The sequence below is a fragment of the Epinephelus fuscoguttatus genome, linkage group LG12 (assembly GCF_011397635.1).
Source record: "Epinephelus fuscoguttatus linkage group LG12, E.fuscoguttatus.final_Chr_v1".
Taxonomy (NCBI): domain Eukaryota; kingdom Metazoa; phylum Chordata; class Actinopteri; order Perciformes; family Serranidae; genus Epinephelus; species Epinephelus fuscoguttatus.
In genome coordinates, this window is record NC_064763.1 from 25,906,904 (window position 1) to 25,934,394 (window position 27,491).

The 27,491-nt window shown below is 40.7% G+C and overlaps 2 protein-coding genes across 2 annotated transcripts; one reads left to right on the top strand and one right to left on the bottom strand.

Moving 5' to 3' along the window:
- Window positions 1–2,457: 2,457 nt before the first annotated feature.
- On the bottom strand, window positions 2,458–8,272 carry hhla2a.1 (HERV-H LTR-associating 2a, tandem duplicate 1). The gene is made up of 6 exons (XM_049592182.1): window positions 8,139–8,272; window positions 6,264–6,584; window positions 4,650–4,925; window positions 4,243–4,569; window positions 4,047–4,154; window positions 2,458–3,014 (listed from the first exon to the last, which is right to left on the bottom strand). The coding sequence occupies exons 1-6, from the start codon at window positions 8,209–8,211 to the stop codon at window positions 2,680–2,682; spliced, it is 1,440 nt and encodes a 479-aa protein (XP_049448139.1). The 5' UTR covers window positions 8,212–8,272; the 3' UTR covers window positions 2,458–2,679.
- Window positions 8,273–11,012: 2,740 nt separating this feature from the next.
- Window positions 11,013–22,381, top strand: gabrr3a (gamma-aminobutyric acid type A receptor subunit rho3a). The gene is made up of 9 exons (XM_049592100.1): window positions 11,013–11,146; window positions 11,771–11,883; window positions 15,383–15,450; window positions 15,550–15,773; window positions 17,458–17,540; window positions 18,251–18,388; window positions 20,743–20,895; window positions 21,379–21,572; window positions 21,698–22,381. Exons 1-9 carry the CDS (start codon window positions 11,013–11,015, stop codon window positions 21,998–22,000), a joined length of 1,410 nt encoding a protein of 469 aa, XP_049448057.1. The 3' UTR covers window positions 22,001–22,381.
- The last annotated feature ends 5,110 nt before the right edge of the window (window positions 22,382–27,491 follow it).

Below are 27,491 nucleotides of genomic sequence, written 5' to 3' on the forward strand. Positions count from 1 at the left end.
GGAGACCCTCTCCCCTCCCACCTCAACTTTCAGCTCTCCTCCCAGGAGAAGAGAGGAGGGGGAGAGAGTGTGTGTTTACTTTTCAGCATCAGGCGCTGCTGCTGCCCCTCACTGGTCAGATAGAGGACTGCTCTTGTATAGAGAAGCAAAAAACCAAGGGAGGAAGCATGATCAGCCTGTTAGCTTTAATTATAAGTGTCCTTGAATGAAATCCTGCCCTCCAGCACAGATTTCTGTCTCTCTGCAGCTGATTCAGACCTCTGACCTCACCACGATCAATAGGCAGCAGTGTCATGTTATCAGTATTCCAGCATGGAGCCACTGGGTTTGAGTGAGTTATCTGTGCTCATCATGTGACAGTGTCTGATCTCCATTTTCCAACTCCTTCCTTAAACCTTCACATACTGTCACAGACTGTACTCTTGCTTACAATGGCTGCAGTTTTCTTGCTGTTTGGCCAATTTGTTCCCAACACACACAAAAAAAAGAAACCTAAACTCTTTCCAGTTCTCACACAGCAGAGTCTTCCCACAATGTTTTCTGAAGGAGAAAAAGCAAAAGAAGGCATCAGCGCTCAAAATTGTAAAAAAAAAAAAAAAAAAAAGTTGACTCTCAGTTTGTTGTTTCAGCAGTATGTGGAGGCGGGAGGAGGCCCCATCGCTGTGTTTGAAACAGAGCCAACTTCACTCCCCCTCTTTACTGTGCAGCCAGAGAGTAAAAACCCCTTACAGTAAGAGACATAACCCACACTGCGACATGGAGTGTATCTAATACCCAGATCATTCTTTGATCTAATAAAAGCTTTATCAAAACTGATCAGACTGCCTACAGACCAAGTGAATAAAATGTGAGATTATGTAAGTTCTGATAGGAGAATGAATGAAAAGTTACTTTGGAAAAATCCCCCCGAATCCCACTGAAAATCTAAAACCATCATGCCAAAAAACTCCAATTACATCATAGGGAGGGGGCTGTGGAGTGCAGCCTGGACGAGATGATTACTTCCAGACACAGAGCCGGGGTCTTTGTCATAAAAACGCACACACATGCACACCAACACACACACACTCATCTGTCTGCCTCTCGCTCTGTCGTTCCATCAATCTTTACAATTTCAGGAAAATAAAATGACACATATAAATCCCAGGAGGGTCTCATTTGAAAAGTGGGACACTTTAAATTTATTGCCAACACAAAGATTTAATTGACATAGAGAGCTGGAATGTTTCTCACTTCCTGTCCAAAGAAGGTTTAAAAAAGAAAAAAAAGGTAAGATTTTAAAGCAGCCACACCACTATTTGCTGCGAACTGCTGCGTGTGTTTGCATTTTTTAAAAACTACAGACTGAAACCGTGTGTAGAGTGAATTTAGGGATTCTGCGTGAAGACCGTGGAAAAAGTAGGGAGGAGGGGAGCACGAAGGATGGAAGAAAGAAGAAATTGGTGTCGGATTGTGGGAGTGGGTGTGCGATCAACTCTGGTAATTGTTGGAAGGTCTGAGTCACAGCGTGAAAAGTCTCAAGTGTCTCTCCCAATCACAAGAGGCCAAAGTCAACAGGCAAATTTTGGTGTTGAATCTGGATCTGTTATGTTTTTTTTTAAACAGAACCATAGCTTTGTCAGTTCATCTTTCACTGTGTTCTGTTCAGGCGAACCTCACCATGTTTCTCACCTGCTCCTGGACACAAAAGTTTGACCCCCATCTTAACCTTTATTCACCTGAAATTGAAAGACTTGCAGTTCTTGTGACCACTAATGACAAAATGAGCCAGTCCTGAAGCTGTTTTTGGAGTCAGCCTATGGTTCATCTACATAAAGACATCTTAATGAGCAGGATGTCAGCCTTCAGTAAATACAACCCACATCACAGCTATTTGCAGGCTTTATCTAGATGACCGGTTTACTTTGAAAAGTGGCTTAAGGCCCACTTGAAACCACAAAACAAGATGGCTGAGTATTTGTTATGCTACTGGGCCTGTAATCATATGGCTGTGGTGTAATGTAGGCATCGGGCGGACATCTTTGGACAATGTCATGTTTGTACAGATGATTTAATTGTGTCATTATCTGTGGTAACAATAAGTTCATCATCCAAATCAAACTGTCATCCACACGGATCTGTTGTGGTTTTCGCTGGCTTCACAAATCAGTCACTCTGCAGAGCAAGACACAAGAAAGCTGCTGCTTTTCTGTATACTGATGAACATAGTGATATAATAGATGCCTACACACAGCTGAGCATCTCCTTACCGGAGCCTCCTCACTCATCCTCCAGGAGAATATAACAGCTGAAGTATGTGGGAGGAACTCCTTAGAGACATATTTATGCGCTCTGAAATAAAGCAGCACAACCTTGAATGATAAAGATGACACATAGCAGAAAGCAAATCTTTACTTTCTGTAGAAAAACCTGATTATCACCAACAAAAAACGCAACTAAAAAAGGCTTGCAGTAAGTTTCTTTTTATTTTAAAGGCAGGAAAACAAGCTTACACTTAATGTTAATAATAATAATAATAGTTGTTCACAGTATATCACATTATGACGAGGAGCACCCTCAAAGAATTTTACAGACACCAGTCTATTTAATCGTGATTGGTCTGTCTGTTGGAGTTTATACGTGCATTATCCTCCACTGTGTGTTGCTCACTTATGGTCAGATGATTTAATCACGTTAAGTTCATGATGTATGAAGCCCAGGCTCAGTGTTTCCAAATCCATCCCTCTCTTGACTGCTGGATTGTGACCCATCATTTCCCTCTGCAGGTGGTCCTACTGGCTTTTCCTCTTGTTCTATTTCAGTGCCTGGTGGTGAAGCCACAGCACAGTCCTCCGCTGTGTTTGGCGTACTGCCCGTCACTTCATCCTGTGCTTCAAACTGTAGCTGTGCACTGTTGCACTCAACTCCATGTTCTTCAATTATGTATGAAGCCGAGGTGTTCACACCTTTGTGAATCCCACCTACAACAAAACTCACTCCGTTGTATCTGTGTGACGCACTTCTGGTCTCCATTGCTGCACCAGTGAGAGAAAATCAAAATGAGTTATTTGAGAGAAGAAATTTACTGCATGTGACATTGGGCAATACATAATCAGATTTTTCAATTTGTCAATATTGAATTGTGCAGCTGAATTTGCGACAGCATTGTTTCCACCACTTAGGCTGTTTATGACCCAATTTGCTTGTTTGTTAGTGGGCAGGATATCTCAAAACTGCTTTAGTTTTTATTTCATTTTAATTCAGTTACAATTTTGACAATCAGCTTAGAAAACTGATGAGGTTTTGGTGCAGACAGTGCCACCATATTGCTATTTAGAAGCACTTGAAGGTAGTTTGTGTGACATTCAGAGCATTTAAATAGCATTTAAACAGCAACAAAGCATTATCACCAATTAACCTGCATGTCTTTGGACTGTGGGAGGAGGTTTACCCAGAGAAAATCCACGGTGACATGGCGAGAACATGCAAACTTGAACCACGAACCCTCTTGCTTAGCGACAATGCTAACCATTGCACCACCCCACTACCTCCTAACTACACTGCACCACACCTTTGCTCACCATTGCCTTCACTCCTACAAATCATTGTAAGTATTGTTTTCAACATATTATGTTTGCGTAGTTGCAAACAAAGTCAAATTACGAGCTGCCCTGCAAAATTACTTTGCTAACAGATTTTGCTACAGTAACAGGATCCTCTCAAATGGTCTTGAGTTTGACTCACCTCAAACTGGCTGTCATGACTGTCACTATGTTGATGAAGATCTGGATCCAGATGCAGTTTTGCTGACTCGTAAACAACTTTTCTACCTCAAAAAATGTTAAATGATTATAGCGCAGCTTTGGCAGTGGTGCAGTGTTTGTGCTCTCTGAATGATTTTATTTCATTATATGATTACCATAAGCTAACAGCAGACCATACTACTGAATTTAAAAAAGTATTTTTTATAGCTTTGAACCACAGAATCACATTTAACAGCCACAACTGATACATGCACATACTTTCCATCACACAGGCTTGAATACTAGAGTGAATATCTTGCATACCTTTTTTCCTGGCACATTGAAGGAGAATTACAGTGATGGTGAACAAGAATAAGGCTGCAGAAGCTGCAGTGCTCCACCACGACCTCTGCACACTCTGCTCGTCCACATCTGCAGAGCAAACATGACACACTTCTATCAGTGAACTGTTTCTATTTTCCTCCTTGGATTTATACTATCCACTACTACTGATACTCACTTATTGATGCCACAGTGATGTTTACATGGGTTTGAACAACGTGTCTGCTCTGCAGGCCTGAGAAGGTGCAGGTATATGTCCCAGAGTGCTCCTCAATGTCTGGCTTGTGAAGCAGAAGAGATCCGTCTCCCAGAAGTAGCAGGTCCTGGTCCAGTTCAGCCTGACCTTCCCAAAGGTCAAAGGTGTGTCTGGTTTTTGTGTCATATCTCAAGATAACTGTGGGCTCAATGGACGAAGTGAAGGTCCAGGTGAGGGAGAAATTCTGGGGACTGTGCGGGGCGATGCATGGGATGGACAGTGCATGACCTTCTTCCTGTGTTATACTCTCTGAAACATATCACATTTACATTGTCTTGCTTTAGTCTGTCAAGAATCAGACACAAAATTACAGTGTAATTGAAACACACCTTGGTTTTTCCCAGAGGCAGTCCACACCTGGGTCTTGTCAGCCGCTATAAAAGAGCAGAAGTAGGTATAGTTGGAGACATTACCCAGAATCCTCAGCGTGCTCTCCACAGTGAACAGACCCTTGTGGTCTGTGGTTTTGATGATTGAATTTTCTAGAGCTTCCTGGGCAGAGGGGGGGTCTGTGGCCCATGTCACCTGAGGGAGAGGGTAGATGTTGTGAGAGGAGCAGGTGACCATCTCATCGGTCATCTCCATGTTCACTGACTGGATGAGAGCTAGAAGAAAAGCAGAAAAGACAACAGTGTGAGTATTTTGTGGCTGTGGCAACCAGAAATAAACAACCTTACATGTCTGACACTTATATTCTTGTGTGTTTTGAAGTGAGCAGGTTGTTGTTGTTGTTTCATTCACACACAGTCCTTTGACAGTGTTGGCCTTTAGCTGCTCTTTCACACAAATCTCCTGCAGATGGTGCTTTTTCGCTGTATTTTAAAGCCCTGGTCGCCTCGTTAGTAGGGCAGATAGCTAAGATGACATAAGCTAGTGCAGACTGAATCCAGACTCTTGTTGTAAGCACAAAAGTAGGACCAAGATATTAACTTTTATTTTGAAAACTGGACTTTGCCATGTGCAGGTCACAAATAAAACTAAACCTTTTATACACCCTTTTTATGTGGATGTTTTTTGGCATTAGTCTCCTGTAAAGATTTGTTAGAAATCCTGCTAAAATATACAATTAAAGGGACATTTCACCTGAGAGTAAAAAAATATACATATTTTCCTCTTACTTGAAGTGCTGTTAATCTGTCTAGATTGTTGTGATGATAGTTGCCGAGTGCTGGAGTTAGATATAGCTGTAGAGATGTCTGCCTTCTCTCCGATATAATGGAACTAGATGGTACTTGGCTGGTGCTCAAAGTGCCAAAAACTACATTTGAAAACCTCAACAGCAATGTCTCTTTCCAGAAATCATGACTCAGCTACTCAAGATAATCCACAGAACTTGTTTCAAGCAGTTTCATGTATTTTCTTTTTACCAAACTTCCCCTGCCAACCATATTACCACTGATATTCAAAAGAAGGCAGACATCTCTACAGCTGATATCTCCAACACTTGCCAACTCGCACCAAAACAATTTTAATTCTATAAATCTCTTCGTTAATGCATTAATGCTCTTTCCTAGTTCTCCTCCTCATGCCAGAGCATTTAAATAATGAGCAAAACGTCCCTGCTGCTCTTAAAAACACACTCAGTTGAAGCGCAAGTTTAATCAACAGCTCTTTAAAACTATTTCAGCAACTGAATCTGGGTATATAACAGATTCTTTCCTGTGCAATAACATGACAATCAACCATTAATAGCTGCTGTCTGCTTTCCAACTGCTTTACAGCCATTCAGAGCCTTTCTGCTGGGCAGTTGTGGGAAAAAAAGGAGTGCTAAATGTTCCACCTTGTTGTCACGTCCTTGAGGGTAATTTATGAATGTAGACACTTGACCACTCGAAGCTTCATCAGTGCTGAATTCATCACTTTTAGACCCAAGACAAAAGCCAAGAACAACAGGGGAGAGAAGTGAAATAGGCACGATTTTCATGCCATCAAATTATACTGACCTTTCACCTCCAGGTTCACAAAGATCTCCTGGTTGCCCTTTCGTGTGCTCGTGTAACATTTGTACCTGCCCTTGTCTTGAACTTTGACCCTCCTGAGGAGCAGGGAGGCGTTGCCGTGAGGGATGTGGGAGTTGAACAAGCAAGTCCTTCCACTGAAGTGTTTGTTCTGGAGTCCAAACTGATCCTTGTTGTAGTAGTAGCTATGGACGGGGATTTGCTGCTTGTACCAGTGGATCACCACAGTGCCGGTGGGTCTGAAGCTGCAGGGCAGGATGCAGTCTTCAGGGATGATGCAGGTGACGTTGGCGTCTGGTAATAAGGCTTTGAGATGGTAAAGCTACTGTCAAGACTCAAGAGCACTGAACTGTTTATGCATTTTTTATTATAACATTTAGAGAATTGTAATGATCTAAATGAAAGTATTGCTACATCATCATCTATCACAGCTTTGTCTCTTCCTGTAAAACACTGTAAAATGTATATAATGTAAAATCAAATAATGAACAGCTGAGATAAGAGGGTCAAAAAGGTATATTCTCTTTATTTATTTAGTGAGTAAAGACTGTATGTTAAGATATGTATCACATGTTGTAATTTTATGTTTCAGAATTTGTCTTTTAAGTTTAGTCTACAGTATGATAATAACAAAAACAGCAGCCATTGTTTCCCTTGTTTTCCTTCATAATTACACATTCCTGCAGGCATTTTTTGTAGCTTTTTCCAGCCACATCTGCGGTGTTTTAGTCTGAGTCTGTACTCAACAGACTTCAAAAACAACTCTGAAATCTGAGAATCAGATCAGGAGTTATAAACATCATTTTGTTTCTGATGACGTCACGCTGCTACTCATGCCTTCAATACTTTTTCATGTGACCTCAAAGACACTCCTGCTGCTGCAACAACAAATACAGGACAATGTGTCATAATTAGAAATCCTCGAGTTTCATTAGTGTGGCCGTTGCTGATATTTCCAAACAGCGAGAAACTGCATTAAGAGAAGTGCAAAGTCCATACAGAGAAAGCTTCTGTACTTTGTGTTTTATTGTCTAATAAACATCTGAGCTTGAATAAAGTTTTTTTTTTCAGTCAGAGTCACACTTTACCCCAAATGAGTGCTCAGTGCCCCAGATGTGTGCAGCTGTCACAGCTGGGTAACACTCTGCTGCGCTGAGGACACTGTGCAGCTGTGTTTACTGCTGCTGAGGAAATATCACTGCAAACTAATGCTATCTGTGACAGCTGTAATTTTTCAGCATACTCAGCGGACATTACATTGCATTAACTACTGAGCCATAAAATTGTTTGTAACATATTAATTTAATCAACTGTATATCCATGCAATGCTCTTATACTATACACTAATACTATTTATAGTATTATGTTGATCTGTTCTGTACACATAACATTTATTGCACGTCTGTCCGTCCTGAAAGAGGGATCACTCCTCAGTTGCTCTTCCTGAGGTTTCTATCTTTTTTTTTTTCGTGTTAAAGGTTTTTTTGAGGGGAGTTCTTCCTCATCTGCAACAAGGGTCCAAAAGACAGGGATGTGTATGCTGTAAAGCCCTCTGAGGCAAATTGTGATTTGTGATACTGGGCTTTAAATGAAATTGGATCAAACTGAATTGAATCTTTTGGTAGAATTATGAGGAAATGTTCCCTTGCATGACAATTGTATTCTTGTAACCATCTCACTCTTATGTTTCACCATCAAATTCTTTTGATTATGCAAAGTTAAACTTTCCTGACCAGTGATAATGATACCAAAAGATACACAAAGCAGAAACTCTTCAAAGCATCTTATCTGTTTAATTCCCCTCTGAGAATAAATCACTTATCTGCAAATTAAACTGTATTAGATTGAGTATTACTATACCTTTTGAGTTTGCAAGTAACAAATTCTTCAAGAAAATAAGCAGCACAATCATGAATCCGTGTGTCTCTGCCATGTCAGGCGGCCCGCGTTGAGCTGTTGGTCCTTGTAACGGTATTTGGCACGCATGTGTGTGAAAGCACATCGGTGTGCAGTGAACTGTTTCTGTGTGATTCCACTTTACATCCTTCCTAACACTAATGAAACACTGACTAATTAACCAGGCAGGTAAATGTTCAACCAGCCCCTCTTGTGAATGCTTCACTACACAACACCTCTTCTAAAACAGTTCACAAAAATAACCACTGTAATCTGTTTATATTCACATTTATGTCGTACTAGCTAAAAGATGTTCAGTAATTTTATCTTGAAAGGAGAAGCTCCTGCAAATCACACATCCTTATGTGAGTGGCTGTGGCTCAGAGGTAGAGCGGGTTGACCACTATTTGGAAAACTGGTGGTTTCGATCCCAGGCTCCTTCAGTTTGCATGTCGAAATAACCTTCGGTAAGATACCCCAGATTGCTCGCAATGGTTGCTCCATCTGTGTGTGAGTGTGAATGTTTACCGAATAGGAGATGGCACCTTGTACGGTAGCCTCGACCACCACTGTGTGAATGTGTGTGTGAATGTGTCATGTAGTGTGAAAGCACTTTAAGTGGTTGGAAGACTAGAGTGGTGCTATACAAGTGTAGTCCATTACCATAATGGCAGCAAATGCAGAGATTTGCTCAGCAGAGGGAAAGAGTGGCTGAAAAGATGAAGGAAATTAGTTTAACAGGTCAAAAGGTGACCTGTCTGTTTCTCCTACAATAATGTGACAGTCCTGTACATCCTGAAAAAGACAATCATCTACACTCTGTCTGGATGTCAGGGCTTTTGTGAAAACCTATAGATATTTCTATTTAGAATGACATCACACGGTGACATAAGTCGTAATTCAGTCTATCAACCTGAGGCAAATTTTTAATGTTCAGCAAGCTTAAACAAAGTCTCAAACAGGAATGAACAACCCTTTTGTTTATATATGGATGTTTTCTTTTCCGCACCAGCTGGAAGAGACTTGACCCACGTGACCTTACACAGGCATTACAGAGTATAGAAAATGGATGTGATGGTATCAGTGATTTCAGTTTCGGTAATGTTCAAGATAAAACTTATATAATTTGGAAGTAACAAAAAGTTTGTCAATGTCTATGAGGATGCTTTTATTTTGATACTTAAGCACAAACACATCCGCAATAATGTGGCTGTTCATGATAAAAACACACTACACAGTTGTTAACATATTCTGACAGACGATGACCTCTAGAGGGCAAAGATGAGATGTCACCTCTGCATGTGAATGGCTTCCTGCTGTCCAGCAGCTGCGGGGTCACATGTACAAGAGAGCCAAGGTCCACGTGCATGATTCTTTAAGATGGCATTGCTCATGTCTGCCCTCAATCAACTTTAATCCCAGATTAAAGGGACTATGCCACAACAGTGGAGTCACGCTGTCTGTGTTTTGATTTGAGTTTCTCTGTTCCAGGTTTTCATTCCTTTCTTGATTCACTACAGTACCATTAAATGTGCGTGTTTCTATGAGTTTATAGTATTTCCTTATAACTTTTAATGACACTTTAATTATTACAAATTTCTATCAGTCTTTAGTAGTTTACTTTTTTCGTTCTCCCTATGTCTTATTGTGACATATATATCACATGGCCATTAGTACATTTAAAATCTGTCGTGTTGAATGTATACTCGTATCCAGTATGCTGCAGATCTACATTACATGTGGTCAGCCTACTGGTTTTTTGTGAGGCTGCCCAGTGTCCATCAGTAGAAGATAGCCATGACCATGAAATGATGAAGTGACAAACATTACAGTGAGGAGCTAAAAAACTGCATTATCATAAACATATAGTTTGACATGGACGTCACATAAAAGGATGGTCAGGATAGCTCTTTAACTGGCAAAAAGGGACAACCTGTGGATGCATGCCCATACGTGGTTGCAGCTATTGCAGATTTGCACTTGTTCATTATCATGTCAACACACTTTATTCAAACTGAAATCTTTCATGTCTATTCATGATCTGTCTCCATGTTGTGTGATGATGTTTTCCATGCCATCATAGTAAGATTTGTGCTGACAACAACTGCATTTCTTTTTCTAACATGTAGATGAGATGAAAACGGTTCAAAGCCTCAGTTTAGGAATTCTGTGAATGATCACTGCTCAGAAGTCATAAGTGCAACGTTTGCAGACGTGGCCCAGAGACATATGCTTGCATCTGTCTCCTCTGGATTGGATCCTTCCTCCCACCACCACAGCAGTGTGCAACTCGAGGGAAAATCCTGCAGTGTATAAAAGTAGGCTACAGGCTTTTTATTTTTATCTGGTCAGAATGAAACGATGATGAAACTGCTGGTTGTATTATCCCTGTCCCCGCCCTCTGCTGCCTCCAGTTTGTAGGTTACTGAAAGATTTCACCAACCACAGATAAGAAGATTAGAGAGGAATTAATGGTATTCCTTTGTCATTATAGGAATAAATTGATATTTGGTTTTAAATCTAAGGGGTGGGGACAGTGGGGGAGTCGGAGCAACATGTTGTGTCAGGAGACGTAAGCAGAGGGATGGCACAGTGGTTCAACCAGGGGGATGCCTGTGCACCGGAGCTAAGCACTGGATATCTGACTGATGTTCGCCATGTCAGAGGAGATGAAACAGCAGGATAATGCAGAAGTAGCTGGGTGTGTGCGTAGTGGGGCAGAATGAGCGCTGCTGGGACAGTTGAGGACAGGGACAGCTGTGGCACTCCCTGGGCGAGACATTGACGCAGTGGGAGGAACGTTTGGGTTCCTCTCGTCCTTCCAGCCCCAGCTTAACCATGAGAGTGGCCCTCCTGGCCTTTAGACTGATGTGCTTGGCCTGGTTGTGGCCCGTCACCTACAACAGCAGCCATTTCCCGAAGAGGAGACACAAGGAGCAGTACGGGGAGAACACCAAACAGAAGCACGGAGGGTAAGCCAAGGAGAATTTTTTAGTACAGTATAACTACTTGATTTGTTCTATTTGTGAAGCTGCTTTTGCTGTTTAGAATTACTTTTTGACTCCTGGTATCTACATTTTGTAGCTTTATGGGAGGCCTTTCTGTCTGCTTCTGTAAAATAGCATCACAAATATGGTTATGAATGTATGATGTGTGCTTTTTTTAAGACTGGCAAATGATATTCAGACTTATTCAACCTATTCAGTAGTGGGACAATTAAGAAAAAAGCCTATTTACATCCATAAAGAGTTCATTTTGGTTCACATTAATGTCTTCATGAGGATTTCTAGGAAGATGGTGATGACAGGCAGGCCTCTAAGAGCAAAGAAAAAAATCCAGGTGCAAGGTTAACTCATGAAACAGACACAAGAGAGGCCTCACAATATGTCTGACCCAGTTACAACTGTGTTAGATCACTAAAAGCACTTTCATTTCCTTTCCACCAAGGCCTTTGAGTTGTAATCAGAGCGCTAAAGTCCAATTAACCATCACTAACTCCCTTGACCAGATGTCAGTGCTGCTTCAAGTGTGTTCGAAAGAGACAGACAGAGACAGAGAAAGAGTTTAAGCTGTTGTGTGTCCTCCTCGGTTCTCAGACGAGTGGATCTTAAGATGAAAAAGTTGGACAGCACCAAGTCTCTGCTAATTAAATCTGAGCAGCTGCTTCGGATTGAAGACCATGACTTTGCCATGCGGCCTGGCTTTGGAGGTAAGACAGAAAACCCTATTTACTGTCTATAATTTTGTCATGTTTAATAACCATGTGTTTTCCTGGCAACTCAGTAAGGTTAATGTAGGTTACTGTGCTGTCTTTGGTATTAGGCCTCCCAAAAAAAAAAACCCTTAGTGACCTAGATTGTCTGCTGTGTGAGACAATGACTACAGACAGTAGTACAGAGAAGATAATCTGAACTGCGAACCTAATTCTGTGGCGGGGAAAGGAAGCGCCTGATGTTAGAGGACATTCAACAAACAATACCTAACTAGAATGTTTTTCCGGTGCTTCAGAAACTGCATGTTCTAGTTTTTAATGTCACCTTGAATTAAACTCAAACATTCATTTATTTACAATCAGACAAATATGCACGTTCAGTATGGCTGAGTGGCTGTCTAAGTCCTGTCATTGGATGTTTTGTTTAATACTGCCTCAGAGGTTAAAACATTAAATCAAATAGCAGTCCTTTCTGGGGACAAGCCTCCAAAGAGTCATGGCTCTTACCTGCTGTTTAGTTACGTGTTGGTAAGAGCAGTTGTATCAAATGATCAGTTTTTAAAGACAAATATGCATTCCTGTGCGAAAAACAGGCATACATTGCCAGGTTGTTGTCTTGTGACCGTAACAGAATTCCTGTATGGTGGTGTCACTGTGTCAACTCATTTGTCATCATGTTTTCTCTGCAGACAATAAGGTCTTACAAAATTAGCCAAGTGTGGGTGGTTGGATTGTGCGTTTTGTGAAACCCTTTGTTCCTTGTGTACAGGTGTGTGTACTGATTGCTTTTCTTTTTACACATTTTTGAACTCTAAAAGCTCCTCTCATTCTAGCTTTAGATGTACACCAGGAAATAAATCTGCTATCAGTTATTTGCTTTGTGAAAACCTTTACTTGTCTAACATCACATTTCATTTAAATTGATAGTTAATGAAGGTGAAGGGTTGACTTACTTCCAGATATTTTGAAGACTCTTAGAGCAAAAGATTTTTCTCCTCCTAAACTCAACTGAGCCAATTAACTGACTGTCCTTGAGTTGACTTTTTCCACCAACTGAATCATGGGTAATTCCGGCACAAGCAAAAACAAATGTGTTGGATTGTAACGTACTGCCTTGCTCCTTGTAGTCCCACAAATTTGCGTTTACAGTCTTGTACCTTTGGCTTCTCACTGCAGTTGCTCTTTGTTGGTACTGGACATGCCCATCAAAAACCTCAGATAACTAATATTGTAAAAAAGGAACAAACCTTTACATTGGTGTAGTGGTAGTTGACGAGGTGCGTGTACTATAGGTAGATGGGTAGGTTGCCCAGTAGGAAGTCTATACTCTTCTATACAGTATACTCTATTGACTTTTTGGCTGATAGGTGGGTATATTGTATTCGGCAGGAACAAGAGGTGGTTAGCCTATATACCTGTGTATATCCTCCACTGCACCACTGGGTCTTTACCACCAGGATCCTACCTGCCCAATATAATCCCTCACACTTCACTACCCTACTGTAATCGTACCTTCATTAGATAATGGCACAGAGAGAACAAAGTGTTTATGGTACACATCATACGTTTACAGCATTCTGCCACTGGACAATAACAGAAGGAATAGCTATGTACTACAATGGATATTTATGTCATAGTACAATATGGTGATATTTATTGTGACATTTTAGTTTCTTGGGTATATGTATGTAAACTGCTGCGCCTGCAGATGTCCAAGTGAACCTCTCTGTTGCACTGGTTCATAATGGGCTGGTTACACAGGTGACACAGCCATGTATAGCTATGAAGATCATTAGTTTGTTTTATGGCTCTGAACCCTTCTGTACATGTGAACTGTGCATATACTTACAATATAGTGTACACCCAAACTGACACTGACCATCCCAGGTAAGATCCCTTTTGGAGGGCTACAGTATATTTTATTGCTGACCTCATCATTGCCTAGCCTCCATGTCAGCAGTCCTGCCCGCCTCTCCAAACTGGGAGCACGCCAACTGCCATAGGCAACACACTGACCACGGATATTACCCCATACAACCCTACTTCAAAAAATCCAAACCATCACCCTAAGGCTTTGAAATTTCCAGCAGCCTTAGTATTGCTCATAATATTTTAAGTTTGTGTGGATTGCGTGTGTGTATGACACAGCAGGGGCGGAGCTGGGGGCGTGTTACCCAAGGGAGACTTTTCTCCCATTCACAGCAGCTATATGCACTATTTTCCCCAGCCATTTGAGATAAAAGAATGCCTGAAAATGTGTACATCATTTGGGAAAAACATGATAATTGCCAAGGGGGAAAAAAAATCATCTTGTAGAGCCTACATCCAATTGTGTATCTAATTGTTCTCCCACTGTCCTTTTCATCATTTTGAAACCACAACACAACCACAACCACAACCACAACAAATGTTGACGATGACTAATTTCACTCCTGCCACCTACAATAGAAGCAAAAAATTTCTGATGTTACATAACATGGGTAAGGTGGGAATTTTTGCTTGAGCAGTATGACTAATCTTGAAACCCTTTTTCTTTTTTATATTTGTTAGTGGAGTAGAGTTCACAGAACAAATGTTTAGCTGATTTAACAACTTGTTCATGGCCTATTCCCTAACCAATGGGCTGTCCTGACCCTAACCAGTTGAGGTCAGTGCCTGAACCCAACCATCTTTGCACATGTGCAGAACAAATCTGGTTTCTGGTACAGATTGGGCTGCGACAAAGCCCACTGACAGGATTGCTAGTGATTGTTTTTGTCTCTGTGCATGCTGGGATTGGCTTCAGACTCTTACTGAAATAAGAAGTTAAAGAAGATAAACTAATGAAGAACTGAATGAATGAATGAATGTTTTGTTGGTCTACGTAACACAAGGGGTATTTATATTCATGTAGCTTGTTGTAGTGAACCAAAACTATGCCACTGAAATAGGCCTAAATCTATATGTTTTTATAAAGTGATGTAGCGACAGAATTATTTTCTCATATAATTTTTGTAGCTGTCTGAAATTGAAGTGCCCAGTGTGATATTTCATAACACTGTTTGGTTCATCCAGAAATTGAAATGCTGATTACAACAGCGAGATATCCATAAACCCTTTAAGTATTTTGTTGCATCTTATTTGTGCTTCCCGTGTGAGCAAAACATTTGTAGAGATGATGATAAGGATTACTGCTTCACCCAAGGCGTTGTGTATAAACCATTATCTGTTTGCTGTGTGTAACTGATGCAGTGATGTTATAGCTATGCAGGCGGCATTAAAAGATATGAATGCAGCTGTCAGCTGAGTCATGCTTAAGAACCAGCATGATATCAGGCACATCACTGTCATCCAATCTTTGGTCTCTGCAGTGTGTAAGATGTAGCTTATGTCGTATAGCTCAGCAGTGGGATTTACACATAAATAATCTCTGGCGGATGTGCAGACAGATGATTTATGCAGGATGTAATCCAACTGTTGCTTCACACTGATCCATTACATTGTTTGACTTCTGCAGGTTCGGCTATCCCTGTCGGCATCGATGTCCAGGTGGAGAGCATTGACAGTATATCTGAAGTCAACATGGTACGTGTCTCTCGGATTCCTGCAATTAGTTCAGCTAGGATACAGTGTTTCCTTTTCTCTGCTGGGCCTGAGCACCAGTGTTTCTTGTTCTGTTTCCAGGACTTCACCATGACTTTGTACCTGAGGCATTACTGGCAGGACGACCGCCTGGCCTTCCCCTCCAGCAGCAACAAGAGTCGCACCTTCGATGCACGTCTTGTGAAGAAGATTTGGGTTCCAGACGTGTTCTTTGTCCACTCTAAGCGTTCTTTTATCCATGACACAACAATGGAGAACATCATGTTGAGGGTTTTTCCTGATGGCAATATCCTCTACAGTGTCAGGTAAAAAAGAAAATATTTTTCATGTTGCTCATACAGACATTACCATCAAGGTAGGAAGCGAGACCAACTTTTTCTGAACAGCAACAACGTCCACTATGGCCACAAATGGTAACTGCAGGATAATGGCACATTGAATTTGACTTTACAGGACTCCCCAAAAGACTTGGTATTTCCACCATGGCCAGTGCCTTATGTCCCGCAGACAGAGTGTGGTGTGTCTGATGCGTATCCTCGTTGGCTCACATTGTGTCGTCACCCACTTTATGGACATGCTAGCAAGACCGTGACCTAAAAAGTTGTTCATTAAGCTAATATTTGCCTTAACCCCAAAATTAAATCTTTAACAGACCTCACGCCTACCTATAACTTCAAACACAAATGATTTCTTTTTTTTTGTGATGATCGATTTAAGAAGATCCACTTAGATTTTTGTTCTTGCACTGCCGGCATGGCTGCAGCTGCAACTAACGTTACCTGACTGCTGATAAATTCTCAGATTGATCACTATGACTTCATAATAGAAGATATATTAAACTAAATAGTGCTAAAATATAATGACATTTAGATGTACTAAATTATGTCCAACAGCTAAAATCTACTAAGCTGGGGGTCTGTATTCTGAATTCTTCACTGTAGTATCTTGCATTAATAGATACCAAGGTATGGAACCATGAATAATATATTCTGTATGCCATATTGTGTTGTGTTATTAAATTTAGGTCACCTAATTTTAGAAATGTAATTTTAGAAACAAAAACTAAACTATACTTTGACTCTCAGTCCAACTTCTCATTTTAATCAAACAAAAATAATTCAGGATTTCTTCCTAATTTTTACAAAGGTGCACGCAGGTTATTATGTAAAGTATGAACCTGTACTGAGACGGTCACAGAGCCGGCCAAAGTGTGGATTGCTGCATCCTGCAAAACCACACTCATCCGAGTGACACACCAAGTTTTTGTGGAGTCCCTGCCTTATTACTTCCCACATGTTTTTCTTCAGTCACCAGTTGTAAAGACATCATTATGTATGTCTGTGATGTGTTAACATGTTGCATAACAGGAGCGAAAGTAGAACTGAGCTGTAAACTCTGTAACAGCAAATCCCCTGGTTATGTTGAAATGACCAAGGGTGAGTTTTATTTCATTTAATTCAGCTGTATATTTGTAAGAGGTAGAATATGTCATATCTACTTTCACAGGTTACATTGTCTCATTTCAACCGTACCTGTGCATATAAATCTAATTTAAATCATGATTTAAGTATGAGTTTTTAAAAGAAGGTTAATCGAAATATAAAACAATGCAATGGATTATTAATGAAAGGTTTAGCCTGCAGAGCCTGAAAGGAATATGAGAAGCTTTCAGACCACTTTCATCATATCCATTTCAGCCACAGATGTCAACAACATGGTGTCATCACTAATGGCTTGCTGCAGCCAAAGAGCCTATAGGCACAGACCCAGTTAGTGAATGATCAGTTCATGTCACCATCCACCACCATGACTGTTAAAAATCAGTCCTGTAGTTATGTTTTGTGCCATTTCTGACATCTTACTGTGGTTGACTGAGGTGAATGTGTGCAGCTCAATTCAAGTAGCCTCTAACATTTTCTCTGAACACAGCTGCTGAGGCTGAATTGCTATGATTTATGGGTGTTTCTTTAACTGTAAGCTGTGTTTTAGGATCACTGTGACTGCTCTTTGCTCAATGGACTTCAGTAGTTTCCCTCTGGACACACAGAATTGCTCTCTGGAGCTGGAGAGCTGTGAGTATCACACTACAGTTTGGATATTTCTCGTTGCAAATACCTGATAGGATACCCAGAGCACTTTTTAGAGGATTTACATCTATTTTATTGCATTAAATTTGAAAAGAACAAAAAAAGTACTTTACATAGTGCTTGCTGGACATGTTTTGCTGACTAGTGATAATGCAGCACTAAGTGAATTATTAAACAGTATCCGTATTGCTGGTAAAAAGCACTCTTAGATATCTTTAAGCGCTGCACTAATGGGACAGAAACACACTGTGTATAGCTGACAGTGCATTACCATACTCATACTTCATCAACACACAGTAACCACCGCCATCTTCTTTTTGCACAGACTAAATAAGTCATAATCCTCAATCAGGTCAATCTCTGTCCATTATAAATGTCTGCTTTTCTGATGTAGGATTTACAAGGGATTCTGTTTTTCATTCTGTTCTGCTGCTCTGAACTTAAATTTGGTCAGAAATGAGTCGGGATTACTTGCTTTGTGGGAAATCTTTTGTCTTTCTGGCCTCTTTATCTCTCGCTATCAGTCTTAAATTATTACATGGATAAATCATGGATCCTGATCTCAGAGGAGAGCCAGGAGGCCCATTTATGTGTGCTCCCTCCTCTTCCCTGAGAAAAACATCCATGGCTCTTTTAAGGGAGGTAATATGTGAAGGAGTCACAATCCCTTTCCCTCCTTCTCTTCTCTCTTGAAGATGCTTACAATGAGAACGACCTAATGCTCTACTGGAAGAATGGGAACGATTCATTAAGGACTGATGAGATCGTGCTCTCTCAGTTTTTTATTGAAGACTTCCAGCCTTCCTTTGGGCTTGCCTTCTACAGCAGTACTGGTATGTGAGGTTAGAGCTTTGAGGGCCCCTCTGAGTTGTACCCAGATTGGGAACAACCAGAGAGCTCCTTATTTTAACTTAATACAATGTCTGCAACAAAAACTCCTACTGTTCTTCTAAAAAGGGAGAGTTTCAGATGTTTATCCCTCTGTACAGTATTATGTTTCTTCACATTCACACCTGCAGCAAACAGTGAGAACAGTGTGATGATGACTAGTTTGTTTTGGCCTCAGATTCATGTGTGCAAGAATAGATAAATAAATAAACAGACGAAACAAAACCTGCCTTTTCAGAGCTCCTCCAGCTAAATTAACTGACTTTGACTGACTCTGTTCTCCCAATATAAAGCTACAGGCAGGAGCTGGTTAGCTTAGCTTAGCATAACGGGCAGAAGCAGGGTGAAACCATGGATGGATTAAAGAAATGGATACAGCGATGAGGGCAGGCCCCTGTCCATTTTTATGAAAGTTGCTCATTGGTGCATTAAGCCAAAAAAGCTCAATTTCCATGGTATGAAATTACCTGGATCTTGAATATTGTGGGGCCCATAGAGTAAGTGCATTAGAAACTCACTGCAGCCAAGTGTGGCTGAGCAGTTAACTTCTGCCAGCCAAGAGGCTAACTTCTGGTATAGCCCTCTGCTAACTTGAATAGGGATAAATTTGATGTAATCATGTGGCTCCTCTGGATTTTTCAAATGTTATAGGACCAAACCTCCGTAGTGAAACAAGTCCTTTCGAGGGAGTTGTGACACTCTAAAAAATGTATACACTGATTTACAGATGTCTCTTTCGCAAAGTAAGTCTGTGAAAAAAAGTCCAGTGGCATCATATGACAAACCCTGAAGTTGTATTTTCATGACTGGCCACAATGTAAAATTGGCTTCACTGCCTGGTGTTTCTCTGGACTTGGGGGAAACAGCTTGCCTGCCTCAGTCAATTCAAGATAACGCTCACAAAGCTCACTAATGAACACCATATTTGTGTTACCTACTTACAGAGCCAGGCTAGCTGTTATTTTTCCCAATTTCCAGTCTTTATGCTAAGCTAAATTAACTGGCTGCCTTCTGCAGCTTCCTGTTATCTAATTCTCACTGAAAAGAGGAATAAATGTAAGTGCCAAAATGTCAAACTATTTCATTCCACTGCAGAGAAAGCGTTGTGTATGTGCTATGTAGCCTATGGCAAAACAGGGAAAGACCCTCTGTGTATCTACTATATTATAAAAAACAGTGCTACAATACTGTGTATTTAATGTTTTGTGACTGAGACAGCTAGTTTATCTGTTATAAGACCATTAAGGGGCTGTCATCTGTGGTTTTAAGCCTCATGGAAATGGGTTAGAACGGGCCTGCCAAACCTACTATTAGGTCCAAAGGGTCATTATCAGGCCCTAAAATGGCTGTTAACATTTATTGTTAGGCGGCAAACTCTTGTGGACATAGTAATTATGACAGGAGCAATGGAAGAAGTCATGTGACGTAGTATGAAGAGTGAGAAAGTCGAGATGGGAAGGTGTGGTAGATAGGTAAAGCAAACACAGGACTTTCACACAGGATTACAGAGTTTGTGTCCCATGTGAAACCAAAAGTCAGCGTTGACAGGCTATGTTTTCCTTAATCTAAGCATGTCGTTTTGTGCCTAATACTGATTAAAGTCAAAGTGAAATCTAACACAGTTGCAACTGTTTCACAGCATTTAATATGCAAATAGACATTTATTAGGCTAAAAACCACAGATAATAGCATCTTAATGGGCTGATACGCACCAGAATCAGGTGCAGCCTAAAAATATTGACACAGCTTCTCCAAAAAAAATTACGAGGTTCAGCTTTTTAAGCTCTTTTTTAAAATGACTACAGTTTTCTCATTTTCAAAATAAGAAATAATCATGTGCCCTCATATTAAAAGTAATATAAAATATTATGTAATATTGCTTCTGTGGGATACTTCAGTATTTAAGCATTTTAGAGTTGTATGACTGACTGCTAAACCCACTTTTTGAAACCCTGCCTGCTTCGACTGTCACATTTTCTGTGAGAAAGAAAGAGAAAAAGGGGGCAAAAGAGATTTTCTTCTCAGTATGAAATAATCTTGTAGGGACCTATCCGCTCCAAGAGGTTGTTATATAACTTCAGCTCTAGACAGATCTGGCCCACAAAATAATCACTACCTCATCTGAGTTCTAGGTTCTCCCAATTGGTCCATCTTGTACTTTCTTAGACTCTCAGCTCACACAATCCTGTGCAGATGTATTTCCGCAGTGCTTGTCTTGTCCTCTGCTGCCCCTGGCTGTTATTATGCCCTGCTCCCCACCCTACCTGCTCCACTCTCTGTCCATTTATCTCTGTTTCAGGTTGGTACAATCGGCTCTACATAAACTTCATTCTCAGGAGGCATATCTTCTTCTTCATGCTTCAGACGTACTTTCCCACCATGCTGATGGTGATGCTGTCCTGGGTGTCTTTCTGGATTGACAGGAGGGCCGTACCTGCCCGTGTTTCTCTGGGTACTGAGACTACGTGCTAATATGGCTTTTAACACGTGTTGACAGATTTATCAAAAAAATACATGTGACCTATATTTTTATCCAAAATTAATACAAAAATTTAGTTTTTTCTCTTTCCCAGGGTGTCAAATACCAGCACTTTGTTATGCCCCTCATGGTTAGATATGGTTTGAGGAAAGTAAAGACGTAGAGCTTATTCCTTAGAGCTTTTTTGTAGCTGAGGTTAGGTTAGATTTTTGTAGTTGTAAAAATGTTGAAAAACCTATTTTATGGGGCGTCGGTGGCTTAGTGGATAGAGCAGGCGCCCCATTTACAAGGCTGTTGCCGCAGCGGCCCAGGCTCGACTCCAGCCTGTGGCCCCTTGCTGCATGTCATTTCCCCTCTCTCTCTCTCCCCCCTTCACACTTAACTGTCCTATCTATAAAGGCAAAAATGCCCAAAAAATGATTATTGATGAGTTGTACTGGTGCTTTCTGTATCCAGGCATCACCACGGTTCTGACAATGTCCACCATCATCACCGGTGTCTCAGCCTCTATGCCGCAGGTGTCTTACGTCAAAGCCGTAGACATCTACTTGTGGGCAAGCTTCCTGTTTGTCTTCCTGTCTGTCATTGAGTATGCCGCTGTCAACTATTTCACCACAGTGGAGGAGATGAAGAAGCTCAAGAGGGCAAAGGTAATTCATATTTTTGTGGCCTAGAATATCTTCCCAAATCATCATGTGACATGTTTGACCCCGCTGAAAATTATTTCCCACCATCTGGACGGCCAAACCTTCCTCTTCTGCCTCCATCGCTGCAGATCCCCAGCTCTTTCAACGCCACGCAAGCTATGGCGTTCGATGGCTGTTTCCATGACAATGAGATTGACCTGACTTCTTTGCCAGAGGTCTCCAGCACCCCAAACACAGAGAGGAACACCCAGTCTCGAAACTCTACTGTCTCCGGACCCACAGAAGGAACCAGGCTGCGCCGCAAGCACCCTTTAAAACAAAACCTCAGCTTCATTAGGAGCAACAGCTACATGATCGACTCCTACTCCAGAGTTATATTTCCCCTGGCCTACCTGCTCTTCAACATCATTTACTGGAGTCTGTATGCATAGTGCATGAACTATGCAGCACAATGAACAGTATTTCTCTTTGACTATTTTCACCATTATACAGTGTAACACCCGCAGGCTGCAACAAGCTGACTTATAATACTCTGTTCTGCTATGACCTCAAGTTTGCACAGTGTCTGCTGATGAGCATAGATATCTCACACGATGTCTTCTACTCAAGGAATGTCCAGTTGTAACTTGGAGAAAATCTGAGATCAGCTGATGCACTGAATGGCTGTTATTTTTGCAGATGTTTACGTATGTTTCTGGCATGCCTGTTTTATAAGAGAAAAGGTTTTATTCAAACAAATATATTTATTTTGTTTCTTGATTAGACACAAAACATCAAACTGTATAATTACTGTACATTGTCTTAAAAAATAAATGGAGGGTCTGAAAGATGTGTGTCAAGTTAAACATTTCTGACAAAGCTTTACTTAATTTTTTATTTAGGCATCTAGAGCAGCACATATTATTTAAACCAGTGTGATGTAAATGTTCCAGATCTTTATCTGCAGTCCCCTGCTGTGGCCGAGAGTGAACCCAAACAGTAAAGGTGCAGCCTTACAACCACAACAATGGGCAGAAAGATGCTGAAATGAGCGACTCCTTTCACATACAAGCAGTCACATGATCCATTAAGGACTTGACCTCCACGTTGGCTTAAAAGCTGAGGATTTAAAGTTCATCATTGACCTTGGAAACAGCGGTAGAGGAAAGACTTAATACCAAAGAATCAAAGCCATACTTCCATCTGCTCATGATGATCATGTAATACAAACAAAAGCTCCAGAACAGCCACTAAATGGACCTTGTGGTGCGATTGTTTCTCAGCTAATTAATGCTGTGTATAGAACACACACAAGCAAGCCCATGACGATCGTAAGATGAGAGCAGATGTGACTAAGCATAAAAAAGGACTACAGAAGTATTGCCTTAAAAACAAATACTGAGGAGGCATTATGCACACACAATCATAAAAAAAAAGATTACAGCAGGCACACACGGAAATATCAGACATGCATGTGAATCAGGATGCAAGCTTTTTTTGCTGGTGCCACGTGTTTTGCTCTATATTATGCCTCGATTATTCTATAAATGTATCAGTGGGACAGCAGTGAAAATATTTTAATATCTCTCATAGGAATTACATATCTCGTCTGGCCTGGGAATGCCTTGGGGAGCTGGAAGGCATCGCTGGGGAAAGGGACGTCTGGGGTGCTTTGCTTGGCCTGCTGCCCCAGCGACCCAGCCCTGGATAAGAGGATGAAAATAGATGGATGGATGGATCCTCATGGGGCAAAATGTATCATATAGTTTTAGAAATATTCAAATACAATATACTCAAAACCTTGCACAATTTAATGCCATATTATATATATCAAAACTGACAAGACTGGTAGATGGAGATGCTGGAACACTTGACACAAGATACAAAGAGGAACTAGCACAGGGAACAGGGAGCACATAGACTACATACACAGGGGCGCAGGGATAATTGGGCACAGGTGAAACACATCAGGGCAGTGAAGCCAATCACAGAAGCAGGTAACACATGAGGGCAGGAAGTGAGGATCTGAAACGAGAGGAGAGGTGAGTAATAAAATAAAACAGGAAATAAATATACAAAATGAGAACAATAAAATGACATGACCAAGGGAGCTTTACAAAACATGACAGAGCTGACCATATTTTATACTAATTTATGTAAAATAGAGATTAAACGAGGATTGGATAGATAGAAAGCGAAAATATGGGGAGAGGGGATTACAGGCCATAAAGTCAGTTATACTCTGGTTGCATAACACTGTGCTATGGTACATGAAGCCAGCAGGACATCAGACTCATCAAAGCTGATTGATGGATAATGTGATGAAATGTGTTCAAAAGACTCAGTGGGGGGGCATCATACGTTAAAATATGGCTCAAAGTGACCATTGGGTATTAAAACATTCAGACTTGCTCTGTTTCAGGCACAGGTGCTTCCCGGTCTGTTGTTTGTCGGCACAGAAGCACTCACTCATTTACATTTTCTCCAAACTTTAGAGCTTTTTAAGGGAAAAGTTAAATATTTTGAGAGAAATACACTTATTCACACTTGTGCCAAGAGTTAGAATAGAAGATTGACACCACTCATATCTGTACACTCATATGCAGTGGCACCATGTAGGGGTAAAAGTTAGGACAATTCCAGTCAGGGGCCCCAAAATAGGTAAAAAATTAATATAACATTATCAAACCATCATCATTAAGATTTTTTTTTTCACATAGTAATAGATTTAATGATCTCTTCGTTTTTACTTGTTTTTAGCAGTAAAAGTTAAATATCCCGATTGAAAAAAAGTAAACATCCATACTGACTGACCACCCCCCTGTATCTGCATGAAATGGTTTGGTCCTGCATGAGTGCACTGAAGGTGATGTGCCTTGTAGCAGTTAGCAGTTGCCCTAGAAAGCTACAGTCATCACCATGCTACCTAGTACTGAAGAAAAAGGGAAATTAAGAAAGGAAAGAGAGGAGAGGCAAAAGAAAGGGTGTCAATATGTGACCCAGTTTTTCTCCAAAAAAGGTGGGTAGCCTATAAATTAGTCTGTGAGTGGTAGAAATGAACCTGTTAGCTTAATGTCCATAGTGAAATAAGCTAGCTACACACTAATGTTAGCCTACATTTCACTCCTTTTAACCTATATTTAATCAGTGCAGGTAAATGTTTAGCAAGATATTCATATTAAATCAGTTGTCCCTGCCCCTTTTACCAGACTCAACAACAGATATCTGTCAGAAGCAGCGTCCCTGTCTGCCCATAACTTTACCCCTCCCTGTCCCAGTGAAGGTGAGCAACATTGTGTTGAATGACATGCCAATTAGCATCATTCTTATTTATACCTACCTTTTCATTTGATGTCACTTATGACCATATTTCAAACCTCAAAACCTATTGATTTAGTGATCACTTGATCTGTCTTGTAGCACCTCCATGAGGCCTTTTAATTCCATATTCCATTTCAACTTTATTTTCTTGTTGGCATATATGTGCAGCTAAGTTAAAAAAAAATCTGCTCTAGATAGGTCCTAGATATGTGGTGACAACAGCTGTGCAGGGGGGCCCCAATGTAATATTTTTTTTTTTCATGGGGCCCAAAATTCCTGGCAGCGCCCCTGCTCATATGTGAACATCTCCCAAACTGCACAAAGGCAGAAAATGACCTACTGTTAGAAGTTACAAACAGCCTCCACTGTGTGGAGCCAAAGCTCTAATGGGAATCTCTTCCTTCTCTATCGCTCTGTGTATTTGGTACCAAAATACTGCATATCAGGGGCTCCAACACCAAAGGGGGTCGCGGGATTATTTCCAGGGGTTGCGAGCTGGTTGTGGAGAAAAACATAAAATGTCATATTAAAAATAAAATAAAATATTGTTAGACTGGGAAATGGTTTTTACATGACATTGCCTGTACCAGTGAAATACTGTAGTTCACCTCAGGAAAGATTTCATTGAATGTGTTTGAGAGACAGCAGTTGCTTTCATGTTGTTCACTAGCTTGTAAAAAGTGTGGTCCAAACAGTTAGACTGGGCTGATGTCATGTCCCTACTGTTTGGTTCAGGAATGTTGCAGAGAGATCCATGCCATGAGGACAGCGATGGAGGCACATAGGGTCAAGAGTTTTGGGCATATACATATATATCTTACCAACAGTGTCTTACTGCCACTTTTATGTTATATCTGCTTGCAGATGTGCCCCGAAAGTGGCTACTGTAAATCGTCTCGTTTCATGATTAAACAGAGACTTGACATTGGACAACATCAATATACATGTTACCCAGCAGTCATCATTACACATCTGTACATGACAAAACTTCAGAAGAAAATAGGAAATTATTGATTTAACTAAATAGTTTTTTATAGTTAAATGTAGAATAAGCATATCATTTTGTTATAGATTGATACTATTTTACAAAAACAGAAAACCATAATGGAGATAGGTTTGCTTTTTTGAGGGCATATATAGAAAATCACACGATTTTTAAGGGGACGGGACCCAGTCCAACCATACTGCCTGCACTGTCTATATTTATGCCCCTGGCTGGAAGTTCTTCAAACACGAACCTGATTATTCTGGGGTGTTGCAACTCAGAGAGGTGAGAACCACTGGTCTACATTTACATAAGTCTGTCATACAAATCACACCAACAGCGACCATTTTAGATCCATACAACGGATGATGTAGAGTGTGACTATTCTGTCTCACACAGGGTCCGCCCTCTCCCGGACCCTATGGATTCACCCACTGAAATTCCCATAAAGGAGTCGGCCAATCAGTACATACCTACCTGAATTGTGTGGCGCCCACAGTATATAAGGAGGCAACCTACATCTGTTAGCACAGATGGAGACATCTCCCTAGGATAGGGGTAGGCAACCTGCAGTTCTGAAACCATATGCGGCACTATAGCCCTTCTCTAGTGGCTTTGACAAAGAAATTATTTGGGAATCAATGACGGTTTTTTTGTTTTTTTTTAAACACTCTAATTTTAATTTCATCATTGTTGTGGGCCTGAAGAAATTCTGCCCCTATGCACCAAATTAATAATAATAATAATAATGATAATAAAGATTTTCTCAACCAAAATGTGCTTCAGCCATTTAAGGTCTGGCACCTTTGCCTCCAAATTTTGCCAAACCACAAGAGTGGTGGCTATTCTCAAATCTCCCTAGGTGGGTTACCAGTAGGTTCCAAACAAAAAAAAGTAAAAGTCCCAGAGGAGAAGAGAGAATTTAATCGTGTGTGGACAGCTTCATTTACTTTCACCGCCAACTTTACAGAGTTTAAGTCCCAAATAATCATAAATAGCCCACTGCAGAGTAACAAGCTTGGAGTAAAACATGTTATCAAATGCTTATTTGGACCTATTACTAGTTTTGATTGGCTAATTTAGTCTTAGTAGGATGTGTTTCCTTCATTATAGGGTTCAAATATGTTCTTTGGCTCCAGACAGAGGTTTTTTTTTTTAGTTATTATTTGTAGTAAAAACGGGCTCTTTTGATAGTAAAAGTTGCCAAACCCTTACCTAGGGGTCCTGTAGCTTCTATTCTGCTGGCTGAAGAGGCATCATCATATGTCTCCATATGTGGGTTCCACATATACTTGGGAAGACATGTCTTGATTGGCTGGCTACATTTATGCAAATTTCAGCAGGCAAATGTGTGCGTGTGATTGGAGGAGAGTATGCATAGAGTCTGTATCACCTGTGCTAAAATAAATAGGATCATAATATTAAAACTTTCTTTTCTTCTGGTTCTTCTGGTTCTTCTGGATCAGCTCTGCCATCACTGACTTCCCCCCCAACACTCTAACAGAAATGAATACCTGGGTTGTGGTTATCTTATCTTATGCTCCCCCTGGTGCACCCATAGAGAACTACACCTATTATTCTTCTGTCTGTAAGTTTATCTTATTTACAGAAATCTCAAGCTGGTACAGCATCAAATC

What these genes read in the sequence shown, in the direction of transcription:
- hhla2a.1 (XM_049592182.1), bottom strand. Translation starts at nt 8,211, where the DNA reads ATGGCAGAGACACACGGATTCATGATTGTGCTGCTTATTTTCTTGAAG. An exon ending in TGCCTCTGGGAAAAACCAAG is followed by an intron (nt 4,570 to 4,649) that starts GTGTGTTTCAAT and finishes GATATGTTTCAG; the next exon opens with AGAGTATAACACAGGAAGAA. An exon ending in CATCACTGTGGCATCAATAA is followed by an intron (nt 4,155 to 4,242) that starts GTGAGTATCAGT and finishes TTTGCTCTGCAG; the next exon opens with ATGTGGACGAGCAGAGTGTG.
- gabrr3a (XM_049592100.1), top strand. Translation starts at nt 11,013, where the DNA reads ATGAGAGTGGCCCTCCTGGCCTTTAGACTGATGTGCTTGGCCTGGTTG. An exon ending in ACCAAACAGAAGCACGGAGG is followed by an intron (nt 11,147 to 11,770) that starts GTAAGCCAAGGA and finishes CTCGGTTCTCAG; the next exon opens with ACGAGTGGATCTTAAGATGA. An exon ending in TGCCTTCTACAGCAGTACTG is followed by an intron (nt 18,389 to 20,742) that starts GTATGTGAGGTT and finishes TCTCTGTTTCAG; the next exon opens with GTTGGTACAATCGGCTCTAC.